Source organism: Polypterus senegalus, chromosome 1 (genome assembly GCF_016835505.1).
Source record: "Polypterus senegalus isolate Bchr_013 chromosome 1, ASM1683550v1, whole genome shotgun sequence".
Taxonomy (NCBI): Eukaryota; Metazoa; Chordata; class Cladistia; order Polypteriformes; family Polypteridae; genus Polypterus; species Polypterus senegalus.
Window position 1 is genome coordinate 250,792,331 of NC_053154.1, and position 25,963 is coordinate 250,818,293.

Below are 25,963 nucleotides of genomic sequence, written 5' to 3' on the forward strand. Positions count from 1 at the left end.
AATGTAGGAAGGGTGTGTGGGAATTGTTAATATATATATAATATATAATATATATACAGCACGGATCGGAAATCAGCAGTTCTTAGCATTGCACCACGCAAGCTGCCGTATCAACCGCCTACTGTAACTTGCTTTATTTTTTCTTCAGTTATAGTCTAGAATAAAAGTGCACTTGTTTTTTATTCTTGTACACCAACATATGTTCCTGTGTTTGAGTGACACGGGCATGCTCAAAAAATAGACATGTAATGCCACGAAATGTGCACGCAGGCACTTCAGTTCGCAAGCATTGGTATGAGAATGCAGTCACAAGTGCGCTGCAGAGCTACAGCGCATCTTTATGTGAAAACAGCATTCTTAGAATGTGGGGATAGCTAGGAAGGATCCTGAACACGACTGAGAGAATGAAAAGTGAATAAAAAAAACTAACCTTTACAAGTATCATAAATTACACCGGCTGTTAAACACTGAAATCAAATGTATGTTTTTATTCTAAAATAGTAAGACTAAGGGCAGTTTACTTCTCAAAACTGAACCGTGTGGGATCGAACTCATGACCTTTTGAATACTAGTCAGCGGCTGATAGCATTACGCTACCATGTGTGTGCTGGAGGGGATTGGAAGGTGAATTAGGATTAGGCTTTGCTCTTCGGTGTGTGTGTGTGTATGTTTTTTAGGTTACTAGGGGTGCATTCTTAAATTCAGTCTGTCTGAATCTTTATAAACGCCAAGTTGGAAAATGATGTTTGAGAAAATGACAACAATTAAAATCTTGATCATTTGTGTCCGTGCTATTTCGTGCTTAAGTGACCCAAAATATTTTTCTTAGTTTTCTTAGAACTTCATTAAAAGACAAACTTAGGAGGAGTGGAATGTGAGAAATCTCAACGGAGAATGTACTGACTTCTCCTCATTACTGACTGTTAGATGGTGCTAAAATGTTTTTTCGTCCTGCCGGCGCGCAAATGTGTTTGTGTTAAAGCCAGCTCAGACAAACCTGACGAATGCCGGAGCACGCGTACACACACACACACTCACACACACACACACGAGGCACTTTAGCCGTTAGTGCTTCAACGTTAAACGAAGCCCCGTAAACTTGATCCTGAACAGCCACGGACTGACTTTAACAATAATAGTTGATTGTTTTTATATTTATATTTTTGTATATATTTTTAAATGTTCAAATGAACGTTTCAGAGTATATAATTTGTTGTGTCATCTGTTTACAGTGTTGGCTGATTTTTTGATTGAGACCCATTGCTAACATTGAAATGTTTTTTATTATTAGTAGTAAGCCAGGCTTTAACCGTGGACAAATCACAATATAAGCCCTCTCTTGCACACGCGCTCTCTCTCTCACTCTTTCTTGCACACACACATACACACACACACAAATATATGAAATCGTGTAAAACCAAATTAAACTATGGCAAAAATATATAAGCAGTGAAAAATACAGTGGTATCCTGTAGGTGATTCCTGTCCTGCTATAACAGGCGCAAACCCTCTGGAACTGTTTAGTTCTGTTAGTATTATTTTCAAGTGTAAATGTTTATGGGGATTTAATCTGTCTCTGCATTTGATTTCAGTGTTTAACAGCCGGTGTAATTTATGATACTTGTAAAGGTTAGTTTTTTTTTTAATTCACTTTTCATTCAATCAGTCGTGTTCAGGATCCTTCCCTACCCCCCATCACATTTGAGTTATAGCGCGTCTTTATGTGAAAACAGCATTGTCAGATGGGGGGGTGGGGGGGTCGTGAACGCGACCGAGAGAATGGAAGAGAATGGAACTGAATTTAAAAAAAAAAAGCTAACAATTAACTAACTACAATTATCATGCATTTACACTGGCTCTTACAGACTGACTGAAATCAAATGTATGTTTTTATTCTAAAATAGTTAAGTACATGCAATATTATTTGAAAGCGAACAGCGTCAGATCGGGTTTGAATACACGCTGACGCTGTTACAGAAGGAGTCAGCTTATTCAGTGCAGCAGTTTCAATGCACAGTACATGCAATATTATTTGAAAGCGAACAGCGCCAGATCGGGCATATTCAAACCGATCTGGCGCTGTTCGTTTTCAAATAATATTGCATTAGTGCGATGATGTTTTACATATATTGTCTCTTTCATTCATCTTGCGGTTTGTAATCAGTGACCGCGTGTTTTTTCCCCGATCTTGCCAGTTCGCACATGTTGCTGTATGGTGGTGTTTCTTTTGTACTCCAGGACATGCAGAGGACAGAATAGTACAGAGCAGTAAGTTCAGCGCTATATGCAGTCAGACAGACAGACAGGCAGAGAAGGCACTAGATATATAAATAAACAGGGAAGGCACTGTATAATAGATATATAAAAAACAGCTAAGGGGATAGATATATAGATAGGTGGGAAGGAAAGGCACTATATGACAGGCAGACAGGGAAGCTCCTATATAATAATAAAATTACTGTTATTACTATATAGATAGACAGGGAGTTCAGGCAGGCAGAACGGCGAAGGTTAAAAATAAATACATTTTCTCCCCAGCGGGGAACCTTAACAAGTATCATAAATTACACTGGCTGTTGCAGACTGAAATCAAATGTATGTTTTTATTCTAAAATAGTAAGACTAAGAGCAGTTTACTTCTCAAAACAGAGTGGTGCAGGATTGAACTCGCGACCTTTTGATTCCCAGCCGGTAGCTGATTCTATTGCTCTACGGAGGCAGTCATAATAAACGGGTGTCAATGTCGCATGTTAAAGGGTTTTTGTTTCTGCAGTTATATTTTTGAATAAAAGCGCAATTGTGTTAGATTTGTATCTTTTGTGAAATTATTTGTTTGATACTTCAGGCTTCATACATTATATAGTTTATGCCTACATTTTGTCATCTACTAGTAGAATATAAAAAACGTTTCTGTTTTAACAATGTGTTTACACAGATTACTGTAGAAACGGAACAGACATGAAATGCGTATGTTCCAAACAACGATCTATTATTTCCACTCTGAAACTCTACTTCACTCCCACACTGCAGTTAACTGAAGCAGTCAATGCTCCATCTGGCGGGATTATACAGCATTGCAACCATCTTTTTAGAAAGCGCATGGGGGCGTTTATGGGCGGGGCATCGTTAACTGCGTCATCGCGGGGGATCACATCCCGTGCACGGATCGTGCATTGTCCTGTCATGCTCCAGGCGGCTGTTTGACGTGGCTCCCGCTGTAGGGCCTTCAACCTGCAGGGAAAACCTGGGGGCTGGGGGCAGAATTGGCACTCCAGCCACCATAATAAATCTCACACTGCTCCACTCCATCTGAACTAGTGTGGTGCTGATGTGTCACTCATATCATGGCTGCACTTGGGTCCTAATCTGGGATCCTGAGTTGGTTTGTCATGTGGCGGGTGTGGCAATGCGCTGTATCAGCATGTGCTCCTAACCTATATCTGCTCTCTTTCATTTATGTGTTAGTTTGTGCTACATGTTTGAATGATTTTCCTCAGCTGCTATCTTAGGGTACATAATCTGTGGCTTCCGTGTACATGCACTCTTCATGGCTTTGGAATAGAAAACAACACACATTTGTCTACAGATTCTGGCTAGATGTTCTGCATTTTCCTTTAGAGTTGGAAAATGGAGTTTAAACTTTATCAAGTTTTATAGGGCACCCAAGCCTATTTCAATAGCATTGGGTGTGGATAGGGCACTAATCCCACTCAGGGTGTCTTCATTCATGCATCCTCATTCACTTATACCAGACAGATTTACAGTTATGAGTTAAGCTAACCTGCATGTTTTTGGGATGTGAAATTAAAAACGAGTACCTACAAGATTTCACATAAACAGAAGCCGAACTGAGACTGAAACAAAGAACTCTTGAGCTGTGAAACAGTAGCACCATACATTTTATCAGTATGTTATACCACACTGCTTTTGCTACAGTAGAAACTTAGTAAAGGACACTAAAATGTAAATAAATTATTAATTTGTTTATACAATTATTTGCTTTTACTGCTCTTTATTCTATTATCATTGCAGACTACTAGTATTTTAATACTTGCCTTTCTACTTTTTGAATCTATATTTAGATATTTTATGAAGCCTACGTTACAGATTTGATTTGATTGTAGGATTCTGTCTTGATTGTTACCATGAAACTTGCGTGGGTATGGAATAATTAAGTTTTTAAAGGATATGGTCTTACTGATTTCTGTATTCCAATCCAATATGTATATTGACTAATCTCATACTGTATAACTTGGATCATCATTGAAATGCTATAATAGTATTTTAAATTTGGATTGTATAGTTTTATTACAGATATCTTTATGTGTTGTTTTCTTTACATGGGTTTAATTTTAAGATTTTTAAGTGAATTATTGCTGGTTTCCTTTTTTATTAGGAGTTCCATAACAACAGTATACATAGAGGTGTTGCCACCTAACAATCAGAGCCCACCAAGATTCCCACAATTCATGTATAGCCTTGAAGTCAGTGAAGCCATGAGGATTGGTGCCATTTTGCTCAATTTACAGGTAAATTCTTTGGAATATTTAACTGGGATGAAAGCAAGCAAAAGCCTGCATATAGACCACTGTCGGAAACAGTTTAGGAATGATAGTATAGGGTAGTATAGTGCACCACAGAATACTGTATATACTGTACCATAATTTTGATATTATAGTTTTAATTACAATTTAATTGCTTTGTAGTATATTTAATCATTCCAGTTGTAATGTCTATGTTTCCAATGTAATCTACAATATATTTTCCGGTTAAATGCTTCTGCTATTTTGGCTGCTTTTTATATTAATACAGAAGAGAAATTTTTAGATCTGACCCCTCAATCCAGTGCTGTGTGTTTAGTATCTCTGAGTGGATCTTATTCACACTAGAAACAATACCATCACAGTAACTCTTCAATCACAGAAATAATCCTATTCTTACCCAAGACCACCAATGATGCCCCCTGAGAAAAATATTTCTCATGGAAGCTCAAGAGTTTTTTGGATGTCAGAGATTATACCACAAGTACAAAATTACTGCATTATGTAAAGCAGTAGCTGGTGTTAGAACACCGAAGAAGGAGAAGAAGAGGGGGAAGACGTCTCTGGAGGCAGGAGGAGAGGAGGAAAGTAAAGAGAGTGGAACTGAGGGTAGGAACTTTGAATGTTGGCAGTATGACTGGTAAGGGAAGAGAGTTAGCAGATATGATGGAGAGAAGGAAGGTTGATATATTGTGCGTGCAAGAGACTAAATGGAAGTGGAGTAAAGCCAGGTGGATTGGAGGTGGATTTAAATTGTTCTATCATGGTGTGGATGGGAGGAGAAATGTAGTAGGAGTTATTCTGAAGGAACAGCATGTCAAGAGTGTTTTGGAGGTGAAAAGAGTGTCAGGCAGAGTAATGATTATGAAGCTGGAAATTGGAGGTGTGATGATGAATGTTGTTAGTGCATATGCACCGCAAGTTGGGTGTGCAATGGGTGAGAAAGAAGATTTTTGGAGTGAGTTGGATGAAGTGATGAGCAGTGTACCCAAGGGACAGAAAGTGGTGATTGGAGCGTATTTCGATGGGCATGTTGGTGAAGGGAACAGTGGAGACGAGGAGGTGATGGGTAGGTATGGTGTCAAGGAGAGGAATGAAGAAGGTCAGAGGATAGTGGATTTTGCCAAAAGGATGGACATGGCTGTGGTGAATACGTATTTTAAGAAGAGGGAGGAACATAGGGTTACGTACAAGAGTGGAGGAAGATGCACACAGGTAGATTACATCCTATGCAGAAGAGTTGATCTGAAGGAGATTGAAGACTGCAAAGTGGTGGCTGGGGAAAGTGTAGTTAAGCAGCATAGGATGGTGGTCTGTAGGATGACGTTGGAGATCAAGAAGAGGAAGAGAGTGAGGGCAGAGCCAAGGATCAAATGGTGGAAGTTGAAAAGGAAGACTGCAAGGTTAAGTTTAGGGAGAAGATAAGACAGTCACTGGGTGGCAGTGAAGAGTTACCAGACAGCTGGGAAACTACAGCAGATGTAGTAAGGGTGACAGCAAGAAGGGTGCTTGGCGTGACATCTGGAAAGAGGAAGGAGGAAAAGGAAACCTGGTGGTGGAATGAGGAAATACAGGAGAGTATACAGAGGAAGAGGATGGCAAAGAAGAAGTGGGATAGTCAGAGAAATGCAGAAAGTAGACAAGAGTACAAGGAGATAAGGCAAGGTGAAGAGAGAGGTGGCGAAGGCTAAAGAAAAGGTGTATGATGAGTTATATGAGAGGATGGACATTAAGGAGGAAGGGGACCTGTACCGATTGGCTAGACTGAGGGACTGAGTTGGGAAAGATGTGCAGCAGGTTAGGGTGATAAAGGATAAAGATGGAAACATACTCACAAGCGAGGAGAGTGTATTGAGCAGATGGAAAGAGTACTTTGAGAGGCTGATGAATGAAGAAAACGAAGAGAGAAGAGGTTGGATGATGTGGAGATATTGAATCAGGAAGTGCAACGGATTAGCAAGGAGGAAGTAAGGACAGCTATGAAGAGGATGAAAAATGGAAAGGCCGTTGGTCCAGATGACATACCTTTAGATGTATGGAGGTGTTTAGGAGAGATGGCAGTGGAGTTTTTAACCAGATTGTTTAATGGAATCTTGGAAAGTGAGAGGATGCCTGAGGAGTGGAGAAGAAGTGTACTGGTGCTGATATTTAAGAATAAAGAGAATGTGCAGGACTTCAGTAACTACAGGGAAATAAAACTGCCACAACAGCCACAACATGAAGTTATGGGAAAAAGTAGTGGAAGCTAGGTTAAGAAGTGAGGTGATGATTAGTGAGCAGAAGTATGGTTTCATGCCAAGAAAGTGCACCACAGATGCAATGTTTGCTCTGAGGATATTGATGGAGAAGTTTAGAGAAGGCCAGAAGGAGTTGAGTTGCATTGCGTCTTTGTGGACCTGGAGAAAGTATATGACAGGGTGCCTCGAGAGGAGCTGTGGTATTGTATGAGGAAGTCGGGAGTGGCAGAGAAGTATGTAAGAGTTGTACAGGATATGTACGAGGGAAGCGTGACAGTGGTGAGGTCTGCGGTAGGAGCAACGGATGCATTCAACACGGAAGTCGGATTACATCAGGGATCAGCCCTTTCTTATTTGCAATGGTGATGGACAGGTTGACAGACGAGATTAGACAGGAGTCCCCGTGGACTATGATGTTTGCTGATGACACTGTGATCTGTAGCAATAGTAGGGAGGAGGTTGAGGAGACCCTGGACAGGTGGAGATATGCTCTAGAGAAGGTCAGTAGGAACAAGACCGAATACATGTGTGTAAATGAGAGTGTGGTCAGTGGAATGATGAGGATGCAGGGAGTACAGTTGGCGAAGGTGGATGAGTTTAAATACTTAAGATTAACAGTACAGAGTAATGGGTATTGTGGAAGAGATGTGAAGAAGAGAGTGTAGGCAGGGTTGAATGGGTGGAGAAGAGTGTCAGGAGTAATTTGTGACAGACAGGTATCAGTAAGAGTGAAAGAGAAGGTCTGCAGGATGGCAGTGAGACCAGCTATATTATATGGGTTGGAGACGGTGGCGCTGACCAGAAAGCAGGAGACAGAGCTGGAGGTAGCAGAGTTAAAGATGCTAAGATTTGCACTGGGTGTGATGAGGATGGATAGGATTAGAAATGAGTACATTAGAAGGTCAGCTCAAGTTGGACGGTTAAGAGACAAAGTCAGAGAGGCGAGATTACGTTGGCTTGGACATGTGCAGAGGAGAGATGCTGGGTATATTGGGAGAAGGATGCTAAGGATAGAGCTGCCAGGGAAGAGAAAAAGAGGAAGGCCTAAGCAAAGGTTTATGGATGTGGTGAGAAAGGACATGCAGCTGATGGGTGTAACAAAACAAGATGCAGAGGACAGAAAGATATGGAAGAAGATGATCCACTGTGGCAACACCTAACGGGAGCTGCCGAAAGAAGAAGATGCATGAAACTTAACTAGACCTGCTTCAGTTTTGTTTATTTTTAATTCTGTCTATGAGTTGCATTAACTCCACTCATGCAGTTTGAGGTATATTTTCCAAATTCTGTAGTTGCACAAATATGAGTGTGTTGCTGTTTAGTAAATAAAAAGATTAAGAAAAAGAAGGTTCTATGCGGTTGTAGTTTCAGTCTGTACTGTAGAGCTACACTTTTAATGACATGACATTAGCTGATCTCTGTCTTATGTTTAGCTATGAAAGTAAATATCTGTTGCTTTTTTATAGTGGCTTTCTTAATTACTCTTGTTTGGATTCAGTAGTTGCAGACATTACTTCCATTATTTTCCAGCTATGTTTAAATTTCAAGCTATGCCCACTTTAAAATTTGGTGCCCAGTTCTTTTTTTCTACTTCTGTATATTTTATTACTAGTTAAATGGTGAACTGAAGATCACCATGCAAATTGCTGCTCTCTGTTAATGTATTATAAGGCCAAAAATTCACCTCTGCCCCATCATGGTCATTATTACAGCTTTTATACTTAGTTATCAAAATGCTATAACTGCTCAGAAATGTGTTTTCTTAACAACTCAGTTAATTCATGCTCTTTTATTATTGGTAGCATCTTTTTGCCCCTCTACTTCTTGCCCAGTTTAACTCTGCAACTTCAATTAAAATTAAAATTGAATGAGTTAACTCAATAATATAGATAATTAGGAACAGATATTAGATGAGTTTGCTTGTCTTAAGTTTGCTCTTCTTAAGGTTAGTTGAATTAGCTACGTTCCATAAATAGATTGTGGATTTCAGGATAGTAGTTTCTCAGGAAGAAAGGAGCAACCTGCAATTGTTTAATTCAGGGTGTAAAAGGAGCACTCATACTAAATGTGTATAGGGTAATAGAATTTTACAGTTCTGTGCTGTTTCTCATGACATTGGGAACCTCCTGCTTCAGGGCAAGCCTAAAGGTAGTGACATAAGTATAGTGACATCCTTCACATCTTGTACAACACTGTGACGGCCAGTGCAATTTTCTGTGCTGTGGTCTGCTGGGCCGGTAACGCCACTTCAAGTCAAGAAGCTAATTAAAAGGGCAAGCTCGGTTATGGGACACACTCTGCACCCCCTGGAAGTTTGGGCATGTGATTCGGATGACTCCTGGACACCTCCCTGTGAAGGTTTTACTAGCATGACCAGCTGGAAGGAGAACCCATAGAAGGCCCAAAATGGCTTGGAAATGCCTTGGAATCCCACAGTATGAGTTGGCTAGTGTATCAAGGGAAAAGGATGTTTGGGCCTCACTGCTAAGACTGTTGCCCCCACTACCTGGCTTTGGATAAGCAGTGGAAAATGAATGAATGATTGAATTGAATGGCATTATGAACAATGCTGCACATCCTCTCCGCAACACACTAACATTGAGTATATTCAGTTAACAAATCATTCAGCATAAGTGTGTCAAGAAATGCCACTGGGGCTCCTTTATGCCAACAGCAATACATCTGCGTAATGTTTCACTGTGACTGCAACAGCCAAATCAGAAGATTTCTTTTTTCAGACTATAGTGTGTGAACATCTATCTATCTATCTATCTATCTATCTATCTATCTATCTATCTATCTATCTATCTATCTATCTATCTATCTATCTATCTATCTATCTATCATAAAATCTGCTTTGCTGCTTTAGAAGTAAAACATGATTGTCATATTAATTTATCCAGCTGATAAAAAAAAGAAACTCCTATAGGTACATCTGACAAGATGTCTTCCTATGGTCTTTTGCGTATGTGAAGATTTTGGGCTTCCCATCTCTGAACTAGTGTAGCTTCAAGTTCAAGTATTTTGCACCTGATCATCAAGAAACTCCTATAGCTGCTGGTATTCTTGTCAGTTGCACTGTCAAACATGCATAAATTGAGATTGTTTAACAAAAGGAGGTCAAATCTCCCAAAAAAGAAAAGGTTAGGTCAAGGTCATATTTTAAAGCAAGATTAAATTCAATAAAAATGAAATAAAATATAGCTGTGTGATGGTGAAATCTGATTATATTTACTGTTTTATTGTTGTGTGAATGAGTTTTGTACAGTTAATTATTTGACCCTCACTGATTTTGGTTTGTCCAATGACAAAGAAATAAGTATTTAATATTTGCTCTCAAATGTTTTGTTGAATAAAAACATTTTCTCCTAGTATAGGCACTTAGGGTTTTCATGTATCATTATTCACTTTAAAATGTTGAATTCTAGTGTAATTGAGTATTGTAAGTAACCTTGACTTCCTCTCACTTCAGCATTCCTGATTTTTTGTATGTGATTTTTAGTGATCCCGATCATGAAACACAGTTGAGGAATGTTACTAAGCAGTAAATAAAACACAGCTATGTTTGTACACAGGAGTGTAAACAAAGGCAATACAAAAGCAACAGCAGAATATTCACCATAGATCAAGGTCACAGTTAAGAGAGAGTGAAATATATACTATTGCTGCATAAAATTAATGTTGTGGTAAAAATGACAATGTAAATGACATATTTTAAAGCATTTGAGAACAATACTGTATATCCTAATATATTAAAGAGTCTTTGTGCAGCCCTAAACATTGGATCATCTCCTTTTCTACTCTATAACCTTATATCGATTGACAATGCTAAGACGTGCATAAATCAGCTATATTTCCACCAATCTCCACATAAGACATATTTATTTCTTAAATCTCTTATAGTGACTTTGCCTTTTATAGCATGTTAGAAAGTGAGCACTGTCACATGCTGTTGTGATCAAATATGGCAGTCCGTGAAAACATAGCTAGGTACACATGAGATTAATAAGTAACAGACAAAAAAACCAAGAGGGCTGAGCCAATCTTGTGTATTGTTTAAACAAATACAGGAACAACTATTAAAACAAAGCATCTGAAAAGTTAAGACCAATCATCCATCCATCCATCCATCCATTATCTGACCCACTATATCTTAACTACAGGGTCACGGGGGTCTGCTGGAGCCAATCCCAGCCAACAGTTGAATTGTATTCCTTGACCTTATGCGGAGAAGTTGAGTTTCCAATCTTAATTGTAGTCTCCTCGCTATTTCACTGTGATTTGACTTGCCTCTGACAAACAAAGTTCAGAAAAAATGCCACAACAAAGACATGCTTATATACGCTAGTATAGCATAGCCACATCTAACAGAACTTGGTGCAAGTTGCTGATGATATCACTGGTGTGTGACCACGTCAAGAATTAAACACCATCTGATCTTGACACCAAGTGTTTTCTAAAGAAATTAAGAACAATGTTACAACTTTGTTTAATCACATTTATGCATTCGTTTATTTTTTGAACCCATCACAGAGTAGGGTGCCGGGGCTAAGCCCATTTAGGCAGCAACAGGCACATGACAGAAAACAGACTTTGAACAAATGCCAGTCCATTGATGGACACATTTACTTTCACATTCATACCCAATCACAGTGCTGTTGTGGACTTGGCAATCACTCTGACATTCATGTCTTTAGGGAAAAAATCGCATTATCCATCAATTACTTGCATGGACAGTGAAATAACATTAAATTTTCACTCAATTATTAGGCCAGAATTTGAAGCCAGGTCTCTAGTTATATAATGCTGTGATATAATAAGAATAGTGTTTCTGTGTCGGGGCCTGAGTTGCCTCGAAAGCTTGCATATTGTAATCTTTTTAGTTAGCCAATAAAAGGTGTCATTTTGCTTGGCTTTTCTCTGTGTCATTCCAATAATCTACACACATTGTTGTAAACATTGTATTTAGTATATTAACCAGCTATTGAAGACAATATGCATAAAAAATGATGAACCAATCTTAAGTTAAACATAGATTTTGTTGAATTTTAATTGACAAAGCTGTCTTCTGCAAATGACTGGTGGACCTGACTTTAAGATCCTGCTATTTTAAAGCAGTCCAATGGTAAGCCTTACTATTAATAGATAAGGTAATATTTCTACAGTAATTTTATTTTTTTCCCCACAGTCAGGCCTATGTTAATTTGCCCTGAAAACCATTTTTTTAAGTGAATTATTATTTAGAAATTTAAATAAACTTGATCCTTCACATCATAAGCTCTCTGTCTTGGGGTATACAGATATGCACTGATACAATATACTGTGTGTATATACGGTATACTGTATATACACATATACATATATGTGTATAGAGAGAGAAACTCTGTCTATAAAAAGTCATTACTATGCAAAAGCTAAATGCAATCATGTCTAATGTCTTTTTACTTTTTAAAATAAATCAGGAGGAGTGTGTTGTTGCCAATTTCACATAATGCCATAGAATTGTTGCACAAACTGTATTATGTAATACAAAGTTTATTTTTGTGGTCTAGATAAAAAGTGTAAGCAGCACTGAATTACATGTTTCCTTACTGTAGACTGACTAGTAAATGTCATAGTCAGTCCATTTGAACCAAAGCAAAAATTACTTTTTAGGGGAGAAATCACAAAAATACTTAAATCATTCACAACTAATGGCAGATGAGATAAAAATGGGAACATACTATTTGACTCAGAACACAGAAGTGTGGTTAATTGGTTAATATTTCATTTGCATGTTAATGGCTTTATCCTATGGTCTATTATTGCTTTCATAGTGCAAGGGCATGATACAAAGATGGTTGTTGTAAATTTTATTTGACTTGTTTTGTGTGGATATGCATGTTAGTGTACCATGTATTGAATTAGTGTCTAACCTAAGGCTAACTTCCTGCCTTGCATATGGAATAGTTTGGGATGATGTGCTCTTGATTAGAAAAATTAGGTTAACAGCTAGCTCTGAAACAGTTTTGTGGTGACCAGTATGACGACTGCATTTATCCCTGTTCTCCACAACAAACGACAAAGTCAATAATCAGACTTTTAGATACAAGAGTCAATTTTTACAATCGTTCCTTGATATTTACACTATCAGAATTTGTATTAACTGATGAAAGATCCTAGTTTTCCTTAAATTCGGAATATTTATCCATAATTGAAATTTGGAGAAGTGATGTGTGTTGAAGCTTACTGTTATCAAATTACTTCTGAGGAGGGATGTTAGACTCAGTTCCTGGAAAGCAACAATGGTTTCTGAATTTCACTTTCTAAATATTTCTGTTAATATACAGTAGTATTTTTCTGATTATTTTTGCTTTGTTCAGTGGTTCAGTTCTCTAAATGGTTCTTTTACTTTTTATTCAAAGGCCATGTTCTTTTTTTCTGTCCTTTAATAATAATATGTAAATATAAAAGGAGTCAATCCTTGTTTGTATTCATTGTAAAATGGCTGTTTCAGTAAATCATTTGTAAAAGAAATGAAACAAAAGCTTCCAGGACTTAAAAGTAGTAATGTTTGCTTATACACATAACATTCTGGTGATGTACCGAGAAAATAAAATTCTCAATTAGCAATAAGCAAGTATTAAAAAAAGGTGTGTATACAGTGTATGTGTGTGTGTCTGTATATATATATATATATATATATATATATATATATATATATATATATATATATATATATATATACAGTATATATATACACAGTGGTGTGAAAAACTATTTGCCCCCTTCCTGATTTCTTATTCTTTTGCATGTTTGTCACACAAAATGTTTCTGATCATCAAACACATTTAACCATTAGTCAAATATAACACAAGTAAACACAAAATGCAGTTTTTAAATGATGGTTTTATTATTTAGGGAGAAAAAATCCAAACCTACATGGCCCGGTGTGAAAAAGTAATTGCCCCTTGTTAAAAATAACCTAACTGTGGTGTATCACACCTGAGTTCAATTTCCGTAGCCATCCCCAGGCCTGATTACTGCCACACCTGTTTCAATCAAGAAATCACTTAAATAGGAGCTGCCTGACACAGAGAAGTAGACCTAAAGCACCTCAAAAGCTAGACATCATGCCAAGATCCAAAGAAATTCAGGAACAAATGAGAACAGAAGTGATTGAGATCTATCAGTCTGGTAAAGGTTATAAAGCCATTTTTAAAGCTTTGGGACTCCAGCGAACCACAGTGAGAGCCATTATCCACAAATGGCAAAACATGAAACAGTGGTGAACCTTCCAGGAGTGGCGGCCGACCAAAATTACCCCAAGAGCGCAGAGGCGACTCATCCGAGAGGTCACAAAAGACCCCAGGACAACGTCTAAAGAACTGCAGGCCTCACTTGCCTCAATTAAGGTCAGTGTTCACGACTCCATCTTGAACTTTTTGGAAGGCAAATGTCCCGTTACATCTGGCGTAAAAGGAACACAGCATTTCAGAAAAAGAACATCATACCAACAGTAAAATATGGTGGTGGTAGTGTGATGGTCTGGGGTTGTTTTGCTGCTTCAGGACCTGAAAGGCTTGCTGTGATAGATGGAACCATGAATTCTACTGTCTACCAAAAATCCTGAAGGAGAATGTCCGGCCATCTGTTCGTCATCTCAAGTTGAAGCGATCTTGGGTGCTGCAACAGGACAATGACCCAAAACACACCAGCAAATCCACCTCTGAATTGCTGAAGAAAAACAAAATGAAGACTTTGGAGTGGCCTAGTCAAAGTCCTGACCTCAATCCAATTGAGATGCTATGGCATGACCTTAAAAAGGCGGTTCATGCTAGAAAACCCTCAAATAAAGCTGAATTACAACAATTCTGCAAAGATGAGTGGGCCAAAATTCCTCCAGAGCTGTAAAGACTCATTGCAAGTTATCACAAACGCTTGATTGCAGTTATTGCTGCTAAGGGTGGCCCAACCAGTTATTAGGTTCAGGGGCAATTACTTTTTCACACAGGGCCATGTAGGTTTGGATTTTTTTCTCCTAAATAATAAAACCATCATTTAAAAACTGCATTTTGTGTTTACTTGTGTTATATTTGACTAATGGTTAAATGTGTTTGATGATCAGAAACATTTTGTGTGACAAACATGCAAAAGAATAAGAAATCAGGAAGGGGGCAAATAGTTTTTCACACCACTGTATATATATATATATATATATATACAGTGTGTGTGTATATATATATATATATATATATATATATATATATATATATATATATATACAGGTACAGTAATCCCTCCTCGATCGCGGGGGTTGTGTTCCAGACCCCAGCGATAGGTGAAAATCATAAGTAGAAACCATATGTTTGTATGGTTATTTTTATATATTTTAAGCCCTTATAAACTCTCCCACACTGTTAACATTATTAGAGCCCTCTAGACATGAAATAACACCCTTTAGTCAAGCGTTTAAACTGTGCTCCATTACAAGACAGAGATGACAGTTCTTTCTCACAATTAAAAGAAAGCAAATATATCTTATCTTCAAAGGAGCGCCGTCATAAAGGAGCACCGTCAGGAGCAGAGAATGTCAGAGAGCTTGCAAAGAAAAGCAAACAATCAAAAATCAATACATGCTTTTAAGTATACAGAAGCACCACGATAAGCGGCATTTTGTAGAAGGCGTCCGTGTCCTCTGTGCAAACAGCCCCTCTGCTCACACCCCCTCCGTCAGGCAGAGAGAGTGAGAAAGATAGAGAGAAGCAAACAAGCACCGCGCGGAAGCATATCTTATAGCACTGAGGAGTTTTAGTTAATATGTAATACATGCTCTGATTGGGTAGCTTTTAAGCCAACCGCCAATAGCATCCCTTGTATGAAATCAACTGGGCAATCAAACTGAGGAAGCATGTAACCTAAATTAAAAGATCCATTGTCCGCAGAAATCTGCGAACCAGCGAAAAATCCATGATATATATTTAGATATGCTTACATTTAAAATCGTCGATAGAGTGAAACCGCTGAAAGTCGATATAGCGAGATATAGCGAGGATTACTGTATATATATATATATATATATATATATATATATATATATATATATATACTTGCTGTCCCCAACGGCTGCACCCACATAGTAGTGAAACAGGACAAACTTCAAAAATCAGTAGACGTTGGCAGTGTTTCTGATTGGGTTTAGGTCTAACAGGAGAGCTTCCCCTGTGTGGGGAGAAAAGCACGTGGCCATGATACATGGCGATCAAACCTGGAGGGCCTTGCCCCCCTCCCCTCGACCCACAGCGTTTCTCTCAGATTTGTGCAAAAAAAAAGATATATATTACAATGCAGAATTTCACTCTTTCTTAACACTGCTCTGCTTAAGTCAGTTAGAATTGCTTCACACGTTTCAATTGCATGCCTCACTACCTCTTGTTCTATGACAACTCACTTTTTCTAGATAGCAATTCCAAGTACCTGGATTGTGTTTCTGTTTTTCTTCATTCTGATATGGCTTATTTAAAAATGTTTACTGTACATGCCCATCAGGCTAAACTAATATAAAAGTATCACTAACATGGTTCTTTAAAGAAGCACACTAGAGGCCAATAAATTTATCTGTCTACAGTGATTCTTTTCATAAACCACTCTGTGATATGGAAGAGGAGAGTCAGAAGATGTATTTTTGATAGACCACAGTGGTTTCCGAAAATCAGTCTAATAATAATTTATCAAAGATGATGCTGTACTTAGTTGGATAATGTCTTGACTAGCCTCATGATTTTCACATTCTAAACTGCTTCCATATTAATTTTCAAAACAGCATCCAATTTTGTGTGCATCTTGGGGTTAGTAGTGTTCAGAAAATTGGCTATACTAAATCTTTTTCTTAGCTCAGTAGCACATTTTTTGTTACATGGATTCCATACTTTAAAGCATTGCTAATTGCACTCCACTTATTTCTCATATGGTTTAGCTTCAGGATGGCTTTAGAAAAAAAAATAACATGTATTTTAAATTGTAGGTATTACCTTAATTATAGTCATGAATTTTAAAAAGTTTTATGCTAATGGTATATGGTGTGTGGTGGATTTTTTTAAACATTAGCTTCTTTCTTGTTTAAGACTTTGGCTATCCTACTATAAAGAGTATGTGAATATCCCATTAATTTTACTTGCTGCATAATTTATTTTACTCTATTTACTATAAACTGACAGGCTGATGTCATAATTAGTTACACTATTCTGCAAACCAATTTGCTTGTTATTTTACTGTTTTCACTTCAGGCTACAGACCGTGAAGGTGATCAAATAACCTACCGTATCCAGAATGGAGATCCTCAACAAGTCTTTAACCTAACACAGAGGTAAGGCAAAGGTTAAATGCAAAGCAATGTTACCTTATTTAACAACTATATGCTGATTAATAATGTCCGTATCCTACTTTTTTATCTAATACATAATAGCATTACACTATACAAAATGGTCTCAAACCAGCTCAAATATAACTCATGATCACTGAAGTTGAGATTTTGTCAGCAGCACTGATTAAAAGTTATGAAACTGTCCGAGACAGGATGCCAGTCTATTGCTTGGCACACTTCTACATACAGCTACACTCACACGGGGGTCAATTTGAAATCTCGCCTGTCAAACTAACCAACACATCTTTGAGAACATGGGAGGAAAACAAACTGCCACTGGAAAACTCATGTGGACTTGGGAAGAAAGTGCAAATTTTATGTAGACAAATGTTTAAGTGTACAACACTGGATGTGTGAGGCAACAGCATTGAGCACTATTCAAATATTGTATGTATAAAATGTCTTCCAAATGAAATGTAGTTAATTAATTAATACAATACAAAAGGCCAAGAGTGAAAGATTTTTTTTTGATTTTTTTTCTCCCTTCAGTGGAACTTGCAGAAAATACTTGAATAATTAATTATTTTAAAAAGAATCTGTCTGTAGAAAAATATCAGTAGAGTATAATTATTATATGTTGATATATTAATACCTAGCATTAATACTAATTATTTACATGAATCTATTTACACTGAAAATATTATCTATTAATGTACCTTTGCTTAAAGACAATATGGAGATGGTATAGTCTGGCATTTAAAATTTCACAGGTTCCCTCAGATGTTAACAGTGGGTCCAAGATAGGCTCGAAATGATCACATTTACATAAACATTCCTCTGTAGTACATTAAACTCCTGCTGGTCCAGTTAAAGTGAAACAATAAAAGTCACATTGATTTAAGTTCACTTATCCTAAATATTTGTGATAATGCTTGCAGACTTACTAAATTTAATTCCAGTTTCCTCAGCAGACTCACTGAGGCTTTGATGGGGATTAAATGGCTAAAAACATTAGGCAAATAAAACTTTCTTTTAGGGAGATAGCAATAAATGAATAAATAATTAAAGGATTTGACTTTTCTATGAGATGAATGGTGGTATTTTAATTGATTAATACAGCAACCAATACTGACCTTTAAAACAGAATAATCTTTATGCTTAACATTAATAAAAATATTGCATACAATACTGTATTTCAATCTTTAAACATTTTCAGTGATTCAGATAATGATAGCATTCTCCCTTGAAGTCACCATGTAGTTTATAAGCTTATGATTTTTTACTGAAACCACATATTTGAATAATTAAGTTAAACAGGCAAGCAATATCTTTATATGGATATTATTAAAAGAAACAATTATGTCAAGTGCTCAGAGATTTCAGAGTCAGCACATAACTGTATATCCAAACATCCATTTTCTAATCCTCTTCAGTTCAGGGTCAGCATTACATGCAAGAAGAGCACCAACCCTGAATGTAAGACACACTAACGCATAAACCTGCACCACTCCTATGTGACCAATTTAGAGTTGCCAATTATAATAAAGTGAAACAACCACCCTGTGATTTAAAGTTCAATTACTTTGGTTCAGAAAAATAATACTTACCAATCACCACTTATTTTGTATATGTGCAGTGTGATTCTGAAACATTGAACAAATCTAGTGAGGCCATGGCATTAACTATCTTTTGGAACAGTCAGCAGGATGCTGTGACAGTTAGAGTCTGTTAATTCTCATTAAGTGGAGCAGAGTACAGTAATCTAACTTGAAGTCATTAAAAACTGTTTAAAGGTGTTCTGGAGGGATGAGGGTATGCTATTAGAATCTCACTTTTTAATATATTTTTTCCACAGCAGGTTTGGCATGTCCCACAGAAGTATTATCTACTGACTTCTGTCTGAGTAAATGTTTTGGATGTTTGAATGGCACTTAAACAGGTCAAGGCTGACATTTTATTTCCTTTTGTGAGGACTAATTTCTGGTCAGTCTCTTTTGTATAAAAATATGTTCAGTGTTTACTGTGAATGAATTGGATTTTTTATGAAGTTTGCTATTAATTACAAATGGAAAAAGTAAGAAAATAAAAAACACAGCCTTGTCTCAATTGCTTAATCCAATTTAGGGTGAGAAATAAAATAACCTAAATCTGGTGTTGTAATATGTTGTATGCCATACCATAGTAACACAGTGAATGTAATAGCACTACTGTCTCAAAAATGTAATGATCTTGTTTTACTTGGAGCCATAGGCACATGGAGGGACAGTAGTGCAGCTGCTGTTTTCCCCCCTCCCCAGTTTCATCTGTGTATAAGCATTATAAGACTGCTTGCAAATGCCCTCCATTGTGTGTCTTTGTAAACTGTTCATATCGGCCCCTGTTCTCTAACAAAAAAAAATCTTCTGGGATCACATTTATGGTGCATTGGTTTTGCAAAGATCTCTACTGAGATAAATGCAAAAACCTGGAAGAGAAACAACAGTGTGTTCCTTTAATCATCTAACCATGCAGTTGTAAGCAGACGGTGATGCAGAAGACTGGAACTCTGTCATGAAGCATTAAGGAGATGCAGATGCATTGGATATATAAAAGTCAATGATATAATTCATTTTGCTTATATTAGTGTAAATACAGCTATTGCACTTTCTACCTTATTAATGCGTTATATGTATAAACTTGAAAAAATATCAGGCATGCAACTTGTGGAACTGTTTTTCATTACAGTACAGCTAACAGTTACAACATACAAAATAGAACAGGATAAAAACATCTGAATTTATTTCAGCTTTTTTATTTCAGCAAATTAAAATTTTGCCTTGTGAAATTTCACAAGTGTTGTTGCAACGATTATAAGCTTAGCATTTTCACTTTCAGAATAGCATTTAGAATTGGTCAAAGTCAGTGCATCACCAACAACAGTAGTAATCTTGAGCACATGACAGAGCAACAGGGTAGCCTATGCAGGTCAATATTACTTTGTTCTTACATACTATATTTTAATGAAGCAAAGCCTGTTATCATCTAGTCTATCTAGCTGGAGAGCAAGCCTATACTTGGATAAATTTACTTGAGGACTTTGTTTCCTTCAAAAGTCAAGGAAGGCAGGACAAACATTGTGGAAAACACAAATCCTTAGGTCCTAAGAGTCTAACAGTCACCTGAATTAATTAAAAGTTTGTAATAAAATCATCTTGTTGCATTTATAAATTAATGACATTTGTTAGTGTTCAAAAGCAAAAATTGTATCAGTACTTGCATTCAAGAAAACCTAACATTTACAGTGAAGTGTTACAGGCTAAGTATAACGATATTAGTTACTAAATACTGTAGAAGACAATTCATGCATGTTACTGAGATATGATTAATAAATACTGAAATAAACATTGTATTGTTGAAGGCTTAAGTTTGGTAAGAAAAACCAATGTAATAAGTTAACAGAAAGGCAAAAAGATTTGAATGAAGAGCATAATTGTCTGAAATTTCAGAAGTTAATGTTCATTTTTGAACAGATTAATAAGCTGTCTTTACAGTTGGTTAACCTTTAAATCAGTAAAAAAAATTTGGTTCACTAATACTTATTATTTTCTTTTTTCTTTTTAATAATTTTGTTACTCCATCATGCTGTTGGCAAAAAAAAGTAATAAACACAGGTACCCTGCATTTGGCATTATGTTATCTGTGTCTAAATAATTTCCTTTGTGTGCCTTCTTACAGCTCAGGAATTCTACTTCTGCGACAGTCACTGGACAGAGAAAGCACAGACAGATATATTCTAATTGTAACAGCCGCAGATGGTAGGCCAGATGGGGTAAGTGAGTAATTTTTAAACTCCTTTACAACAAGAAGACATGCTTTAAACTGAATGCACTGGTTACGTTTTACACTACAAATAAATGGTGGAGAAAGATATCTTGGCTGGAAAAACAGTACAAAAACACTTTCAGTGACCAGCCTATACAATCTTAGAATATAGAACTGTTATCATGATTCCTTTATTGCAATAATTCTTAGAGCATGGAAAATGTGCTGTATAAATTAAATGTATCATTATTCTTATCAATTCATGAACCAGTTTATTGCCCCATGCTGTTTTCATTATGTAGTTAGAGTTTCCCTAAGCCACACCTCTTTTTTGTTAAATTGGATTGTTGGTTGCTATGCAACAGCTCATTTGGTACATACATGTGTCGGACTTTACCTCAGTGTTCATGCTGTTACTACTTGGCCTTACAGCTTCATTCTGCTCAAGTTTTCAAAATCTCCACGCACTCTTGCTTCTCCTTTGTTAGCAACTAAACTCCTGCTTTTGAGGTTGCTGGCTTTTTCTTGTTAAGGCATAAACAGGTCACTAATTAAGAAAAGGGTTAGAATGAAAACCTGCAGCCACTTGGGCCCTCCAGGACTGGAGTTTGGGACCCCAATCTACTTAGATACAAAAGAATGCTATGACATCCTCGTCAGCTACTGCCTATGGCACAGCCTTGCAGACAATGCACTCCATAGTCATCAAGAGGAGACTCTAAAATTACCAATACAAAAACACAGCCAATGGATGGAAAAAAATCTAAGTAAATAGATAAATAACGAGAATATCTAAGAAACAAAATCTTAAGAAAGCATTTGGACATCCCAAGATCCTAACAGTTTTTTTCAGTTTTACAATGGCCGTGTGTTGGCCTTCATAGTCGTACATGAATTGCTTTCTAAGGCCTAGGTTTATATGGCCTAATTTGTAACCCTTTTTCTGTCAAATGTGGCCATGTAGGAATAATGATACACTTGGTATTTACCATCAAAAGCCATTGAATGTTGCATTACTTAAGTCTGCTTCAAAATGTCTTGGATTTAAGTATTTATTTTGTATTACTAATTTACATTTAAAGATTCTCAAGTGAGTGAATGATAAGGTGCATTTTCCACTGTTGAGTAGAAAGAATTATCTTCAGTAAGAGATGCTTTAAATGAATATGATTGTTATAACTGAACCAATTCCAAAATGAAATAGGAACAGGTATTTCTGTAAAGTACATGTAGTGCTGAAAATCTTTCTAGGAACCTTTTTAGGAATATTTATTTTTCCTTTCTGAAAACTGGTGGAAATACGTGATATGTGTATAATCCTCTCTAGTCATGACTTTTTATTCTCTTACCCAGTTCGCTCTGAAATATTGAAAATGCATTTTAACAACCGTTTACATACTGTATTGATCTATTTACATTTGTATTTCATTTCATATTAAGCACCCACTGACAAAAAGACATGTAAGAATACTTACTGAAGTAGAATGTGCATTTTTGTATTTTTATGTGTAGCACAGAACTGTCATTTTAGTGTATTTGATTTCTTGTATATTGTGCAGTAGTGTATGTACAGTATGTGAAAGATATGTTGGCATTAGTCATGTTAGTTTTCCTTAAAATCTTTGTGTTACAAAGTTTGACCCCTCTGTTTGTGTTAAATACAGAACAACTGATGTTTTTTTGCTGTGTGTATCAGACAAGAGTCAATAATTGAAAAAAATTTAATAAAATGCATCAACATTTAGTTGTATCATAAAATGTTACTTTTATTGCTTTTCAGGTTATTGTAAATGTTAAAAATACAGGGCTCTATAAAAAGATCCCCAGCCAACGTAAAGTCATAGCGTAGGCATATAAGGAGATATCTAGGGCATGTCTTCATTGCAGAGAACTACAATATTTGAAATTCAGTTCAAGTTATTACCAGTATTACATAATCTATTGAAGAAGCCTTTAAAATTTTTACTTGTAGCATTTGCAGCTTTTTCATTCATAATCATTATATGCCTAGAGAAGACAATGTGTATTTGGGTTAAATACAATTACCAGTCAAAATAAAGTGAAAATTAAGTGATTAACGATCTGATTTATAGAATATTGTTATCTCAAAAATCTCTGTGTATTTTAACTGCCTCTAGAAGAATAATGATGGAAAATATTTGTGATGGTCTTACATAACACAGATTATAGTTTAAAAGGGCTAATTCAACAAACACTGTATATTAATAATTCAAATTACTCATAACCTATTTTAATACCTTCTAAAATATTAGTATTAAATACATTTTTTCTACAGTGTCCATCCATTTAGTTCAAGGTCATAGGGTGATTTTTCCTAAACCTGTAATATAGGGCACAAAACAGGATCCAAAAACCTAAATGGGAAATGATTCTAACAATCACATACACATAGGAAGTGGAAGATAAAACCGTATATGGTGATTTTATCTCAGAAAGCTCAGTTGTTTTTTTGGAAACAACACAATTCAGTCAAATAAATCAGAGTAATATGACGAGTACATAATTACAGAAGGAACTCAGTGTTCAGCCATATATATATTTATTTATTTTATTTATTTTACAGTATATAACAAAACCCTTTGCAGAGTGATTTTAGAACAATTATTTAAGTAAAATCCACGACCATACGACAAAACAGCAAGTAGAATAAAAGGTTATGCATAGACTATGCATATTTACTTTAGAATTATATAAATTAATTCTGAAAAAAAGTTTGAAGCAGATCCCCCAAAGGAGAATTAGATATTTTTTTCAGTTTGAAATAATACAGTACAGGTAACAGACGTTACAGAAGGTGGATTGGGATTCTTCCTGTTGAGCAAACAATGTGTAGATTTTAAAAATGATTTTTCATAGCACACTTTTATCCTATCTGATATGCTACTAAGGTAATATTGGTAATTTTAAATCAGAGAGTCCAGTTTTCAGTTAAATATCAAAACTTATTATTGTTTACTGAGAACACCTTCACAATACACCTTACATGGCTCTTCACGGTAATTTTTTTACACATGTATATGTTTTACAGTTGGTGGGTCACTTGTTGAATTAGTGGTTGGGACAGAATTGGCAACCTGGTAAACATTCCCATACATTTGCTACTAGTCTACCCTGTACATGCAATATACAGTAGTAACTTAATTTAAAATAAAAAGTGAAATGATTAAAATGGCAAAGGAGATATTATTCATGCCATACAATATTATTTATGCCATACACTAAAAATGTAAGTTTTAAACTCTGGTTTAATGTTAGAGCTTGAATTTCTTGTATACTTTACATCAGGGTTGGGCAAAGTCATTCCTGGAGGGTGGCAGTGGCCGCGGGTTTTTGTTTCAACCTAGTTGCTTAATTAGAAAACAATCCTTGCCAATAATTACATTTCATGGCTTGTTAGTGCTTTAACTCTATGTCAGGTCATTCTCATATCCTAGATTTATTTTCTATTCTAAGGATATCATCCAAATACTTTGAAGTGTAAAATGGATGGGTAATTCTCAACCCTTCACTTTCTTCTCTTCTCTTTCCTTCCAAGTATTTAATTAAACCAAATACTGCACAATAAATACACACAGGTGTAAAGGGGAACAAGCAAAATGGATAACTGCTGGTTTCTTTTGTCATTTGCATCTTATTTTTAATAAGGAGCAATTAAAAACCGAGAATGCAACTGTTTAAGACTTAAATAAGCAATAAGGGTTCAAAATCTTAATGAGGGAGATAACTAAAATGAAGCAGAAGTGTTCCTAGAGCAATAAGTGCTTCTTCTTAAGCAATTGGGTTGGAACAAAAACTTGCAGCCACTGCGGCCCTTCAGGAATGACTTTGCCCACCCCTGCTTTACATTGTGTTTCAGATATTTTTTAGCCTTAATAAGTACAGTTTGAAAATATATATTGTGGCCTCATTTGGAGGTAGCACAGTGGCGCAGTGGGTAGAGCTGCTGCCTCACATTTAGGAGACCTGGGTTTGCTCCCCGGGTTCTCCCTGCATGTAGTTTGCATGTTCTTCCCTTGTCTGCATGGGTTTCCTCCGGGAACTCGGGTTTTCTCCCACAGTCCAAAGACATGCAGGTTAGGTCCCTAGTGTGTGCTTGGTGTGTGTGTGTGTGTGTGTGTGTGTGTGTGCACCCTGCGGTGGGCTGGCATCCTTCCTGGGGTTTGTTTCCTGCCTTGCGCCCTGTGTTGGCTGGGATTGACTCCAGCAGACCCCCGTGACCCTGTAGTTAGAAAATAGCGGGTTGGATAATGGATGGATGGCTTCTTTTAGACAAAATACTTAAGGACACACAGATTTTTACTTTATTTTGTACTTTATCAGGGGTATTCAATCTTTTTCCTCAGTGTCCTACTCCAAAAAATTAAAATATTTCAAAGTAGCTCCATTTTTTGGTCATAAACTGTACTGTTATGCTAACTAGGAAACACCTTCCAGTATCATATTTGGGACTTATATATAATAAGGTATTATGGTGTTTATGCATGTGTGTATGTTGTTTTAATTTTTGTTATGTACACATAATGCCTTTTTCTAATTGTTTTATAAATGCATGAATAACAGTATGAAATTGAATAACAATTAGAAATTCTAAAATTTCCATACTTTATTTACAAAAATTATAGTTATGTATAAATAAAGATCAAAAGGAGAAGAAAAATAATTCAAATCGAATGTGTGTTAATTAAAAACATTTTGCATTAATTACTTACCCCGCATTGTTTATGTTGATGGCAGAGTAAAAGTTTTAATCTCATATTATCATGGAGAATGGAGATAACAAAATTGCTGAAGGGTCTTAAAGGAGAACATATTTGAACAACTAAAAAACCATATCAAAATCCACATGAAAAAATATCAAAATACAAATGTCAGCGCCCATAAAGTGACATAAATCTTTTGTACTGTATCACCCCACAGTCACTGATCAGAAGAATTGCCCAGTAATCGCTTCATTCTCACCTCATTCATTGGTTACCTTGGCATCAGAGGCTGTGTCTTTCACAGCGTACCAGAGGATATCC

The 25,963-nt window shown here is 36.4% G+C and overlaps 1 protein-coding gene across 6 annotated transcripts in view; it reads left to right on the forward strand.

Moving 5' to 3' along the window:
* Positions 1-25,963, forward strand: part of pcdh15b (protocadherin-related 15b) — a 760,133-nt gene that overhangs the window by 399,181 nt on the left and 334,989 nt on the right. For all 6 annotated transcript variants that reach the window (XM_039771647.1, XM_039771665.1, XM_039771655.1 and 3 more), the window contains 3 exons: positions 4,397-4,529; positions 17,044-17,123; positions 20,835-20,928. In XM_039771647.1, the coding sequence (XP_039627581.1) occupies positions 4,397-4,529; positions 17,044-17,123; positions 20,835-20,928 (307 nt within the window). The remainder of the gene's footprint in view (positions 1-4,396; positions 4,530-17,043; positions 17,124-20,834; positions 20,929-25,963) is intronic.